We start from the raw sequence: 3,895 nt of genomic DNA on the forward strand, positions 1-3,895 counted from the left end.
GCTTTTATTTGAACCAGTAGAGCAAAGCCCTTGAGAACAGATGTACACTTGTGCAAAAATACTGGAGCATTTTTGGGACCAGGAAGTTCATCTGACTTGGCTTTAAATGTACAGCACCTTCTGCATGCCCTCCGTCCCCAGGTCTCTCCACGCCCGGGACACACAGGGTGGCATCTCCAGCAAGCCCTGATGGCCCTGCCCCAGCTCAGTGAAGCTGTTCTGGCTCCGCTCTGATATCAGTGGCATGGTCTGACTCCCCGTAGTGATTCTGTGCCGCAGATGATGGGCTAGGCTATCAGACTCACAGCATAATCGGCTGCTCAGTGCCGCAGACCCGCACACTGTCTTGCTACTTGCTGCACTGTAGAGCCCTGACTTGCTCCATCACTTCCAGGAACTCTCTCGTTGCCTGGGCATGAGCAGCAGGCTCCAGTGCCAGACGCTGGAAGAGGTTGAGGGGCTCGGCGTTCCGGAAGGCTTTGGGGACAGGAATGTGGCTGGCCAGGGTGCTGTTTCCAATCAGGAAGTGGTAGAGGCATTTCTCCTCCAGGCTACGGCGCAGGTACAAGAGGATGTCCTGCAGCCTCTGAGCTAGCTGTTCCGGGCGCCATTCCGACAGCGGCAGGAGGGGCAGTAGGTGCATCAGGGCTGTTTTGAAGTGGTAGGTGGTAAGGATCCTGTTCTCCAGGGTGGGCAGCCTGCATTCCTTGAGGTGGATGAGGATCTGGAGGCATTTCAGGTGACAGCTATCCTTTGGGGCGTACCTACTCACCAACTGGAAGAACATCATTTCTTGGACAGCGAAGGTCTCTAGCCAGACTGTGCTGCTTGGGGGGCCCGTCTCAGCCCCGTGGCTGGCCAGGAAGACCAGAGAGTCTCCCCGCTGCACCCCGAGTATGATCTCGATGGAGAGGGCCCTCCTGGACTCGCAAGCCAGGCTGAGCTTGCAGGAGGAGGTGGATGGCTGGGGTGTGAGCTGGAAGCTGTAGTTATGAGCCACAAGGGCCCAGGCTTTGCCTACCAGACTGTGGAACCAGAGGGTGGTTTTTTCCACATCCAGGTGGGAGCTAGTGCACAAGAGGTGCACGCGGAAGGGCCCCTGCATGTTGTCACTCAGGTCTTCCTCGGCATGGTGCAGGAGGCAGACCACATCCCCCAGCAGCCTCTCCCTTTTGCACACGCACTCCAGCTCCACCAGGATGTGGCCATGCTTCTCCAAAGCACCCTCCACATTCTCCATCTCCAGGCGGAAGGAGTGCCCCTTGGGTGGCAGCAGGGGCACGAGCACCCGGTAGGCCTCGGAGTCCCTATGGGGGCACCAGCCTTCGAAGGCACTGGCCACGCCAATGCATTTCTCCAGCTGTGGGAGGAAGGTCTGGTAGGTGAGGACTTGGCAGACCTCCAGCAGGCTGTTCACCAGGCCTTCCACAAACTTGCAGGTGCTGACCAGGTCCTCGGACACTCCCTGGAAGTGCTGTTCATAAAAGTGCTCCAGGGCCGCTCTGTCAGGGAAGTCGGGATGCTGGGTGCAGGAGCCCCCGGGCGCTGCTTCAGCATTGTCCTCCTCCTCCTCACTGCTGGCATCCTCGCTGCTGGAGTCGTAGCTGGACTCGGGCTCCAGGCTTGGCCTGCAGAGCTCAAAGAGCAGGATAATGACCAGGAGCCCACAAGACCATCCATTCCAGACCACGTCGTTGGGCCCCTGCTTGGCTGCCACCCTCAGCGCCGTGGCCCCCTCCTCCCTCTGACTCTGGTTTGTCCCCAGGCTCTGGTGTGGGCCCGGCTTCTCCTCTTGGTTCCTCTGCTCAAACTCCAACTGCAGGCGCGTCATCTCCAAGGCCAGCTGCTGCTCCTGCTGCTGTGCCCGCTGCACCGTTGCCGGGTCCTGCTTGTCGCTGACCATCAGGGGGTGGTGCACGATGACCAGCACCGCCAGGAAGAGCAGGCTGCCCACAGCCATGGCCTGGAGAAGGGGAGAGAAAACCACTCAGGGGGCATAGGAGGGAAAGGTTGGGGAAGGGGTATACTGCCCCCCCTTCCACCTCTGCCAGAGCAGCACCCCCAGGTGCCTGGCTGGGTGCTGCAGGAGCTGTACTGGGAGAGCACACGGCCTCCTCCACGAGGCACCGCAGGCCTGGAGCCAGCGTTTCACACACCCTGGCTCAGGCTGGGACTGGGAGAGGTCATCTCCCCTCCAGGCGAGGGGGTGGGAGCAGGGAGTTCATTCTCCGATGGGTGATTTGGGGAGTGGGTGAGCCTGGGGGCTCTGAAGGAAGGAGAGAGGGATTTGGTGTCTAGGGGGCAGGAAGCTATGAAGTAAGTGGGGTTTGGGCCCCTTGGATGGGTCAGGGGGATGGAGGCCGGGTGGGGTATCTGGAGTCTAGACCTTGGGTTTGGAGGAAGGTTGCTTGTGCTGCTGGAGTTGTGGGAGAATGTGGGGGTCAAATTCCAGGTGCATTAGGCATGCTGGTTCTGAGTCATGGGTGGGATTTTCTGTTCCGTTTGGTCCTGAATCTGCAAATTTGTTTGATACCAGCCTGAGTCTGACCGCGGGTCTCTGTCAAGACACATCTTAGTGCTATACCATTTGGAAGCTAATTGCTGGCGAATTAGGGAGGTCGGAATAGTCCACTGGAGTCAATGGGATCACGATCTAAACAACTCCCTGATGTGGGGGAGCTTTGGAGTCCACCCCAATCCCCACAGCCCTGAGTCTCATGTAGCCCCACAGGAGCTGGAAGCTGAGCACTATCTCATTGCCTTGAGGAGCTGCGTTCTGTCAGTTTCCTCTCTCTGGAACCACGGGCCATCGTCAGCTGGGTACAAACGGTTCAGATTGTCCCATCTCTCACTTAGAATGTGGGTCAGTGACCCAGGCTCCAAAGCCAACTGCTTTCCAAGACAATTGGTCCCTTAGTCGAAGAGCTGGAATTTATAGCGGAGCCAAAGAAATCCAAATTGCTGATAGGCAGCATCTGGGCCACTTGCAGTTAAATAATTCTGCATACCCTTAAGCTTAGGAATGGCTAGTTACTAACTAGCCATTAAGGCCACTGATTGGGGGGGCTTCATTTCTGAGTGTGTGGCCTGATGTCCAGAAGTGCGGAGCACCCACTACTCCAGTTTGCAGCCGCTCCGCACACATGAAACCCAGGCGTGGTTGTCTCAAGCTGGGCACTTCAAATTAATGACCGCTCTTGGCAATTTGGTCCAATGCTTCTTAAATGCTAAGGACTCTCTTAAGGAACATGTGCTCCAGCAGTCAGGATGCTTCCCCAAGTCCGTGTTCGCTGCTCCAAGCTTTGCCTTGGGGCTCCCCCTCCATCTGCCTCCACCCAGCCTCTCCATACTCACTCTGTGGAGGCGTCACACTCTTTAAGGGAGGGTGCAGCTTAAGCCAGGGCTGGCCCATGCTACAACCCCGCCAAGAGCAACTCTCCTGGATGTTCCACTTGCATTGCGCTGGCTGGCCTGCTTTCCCCAGCTCCGGCTCACTGATACCAACCACTTTCCATTATTACCCACTCTCTGTGACGTCACACCAGCCAGAATCCCTTTAAAGGGGCGGCACACGAAGCCCCATGTGTTCCCTGCAATGTCAGACCCTGCCCTGCCCCTCCGCCTCTCTGCCATTGCCTGTGTCCAGCTTTGGGCGATCCCAGCCGAGAAATGTGACTGAGCAGGGCAAAGCTGGTGGGATGACTTGTGACCAGCCTGAAGTGCAATGTTTACCCCAGTCTGAGCAGCTCTGAGCAAAGCTAGCCAGAGCTGTGGCATGAGCTGGATTTTGAGCAAGTCTGGATCGGATGATAGTACCAGCTGGAACCCAGGCAGAAGCCCATGATTTTTTGGTCCATCCGTAGCAATTTCAGATGAGTTACACTGGGGGGAGAAA

The 3,895-nt window shown here is 57.3% G+C and overlaps 1 protein-coding gene across 1 annotated transcript; it reads right to left on the bottom strand.

The window, feature by feature from the left end:
• Nucleotides 1-349: 349 nt before the first annotated feature.
• ITPRIPL1 (ITPRIP like 1) lies at nucleotides 350-1,960 on the bottom strand. Its single transcript, XM_030549511.1, has one exon. The coding sequence runs from the start codon at nucleotides 1,958-1,960 to the stop codon at nucleotides 350-352; it is 1,611 nt and encodes a 536-aa protein (XP_030405371.1).
• Between the last annotated feature and the right edge of the window lie 1,935 nt (nucleotides 1,961-3,895).

The sequence above is a fragment of the Gopherus evgoodei genome, chromosome 2, assembly GCF_007399415.2.
Source record: "Gopherus evgoodei ecotype Sinaloan lineage chromosome 2, rGopEvg1_v1.p, whole genome shotgun sequence".
In the NCBI taxonomy this organism is placed as follows: Eukaryota; Metazoa; Chordata; order Testudines; family Testudinidae; genus Gopherus; species Gopherus evgoodei.

Excerpts from the sequence above, each read along its gene's own strand:
- ITPRIPL1 (XM_030549511.1), bottom strand. The coding sequence starts at position 1,960 with ATGGCTGTGGGCAGCCTGCTCTTCCTGGCGGTGCTGGTCATCGTGCAC.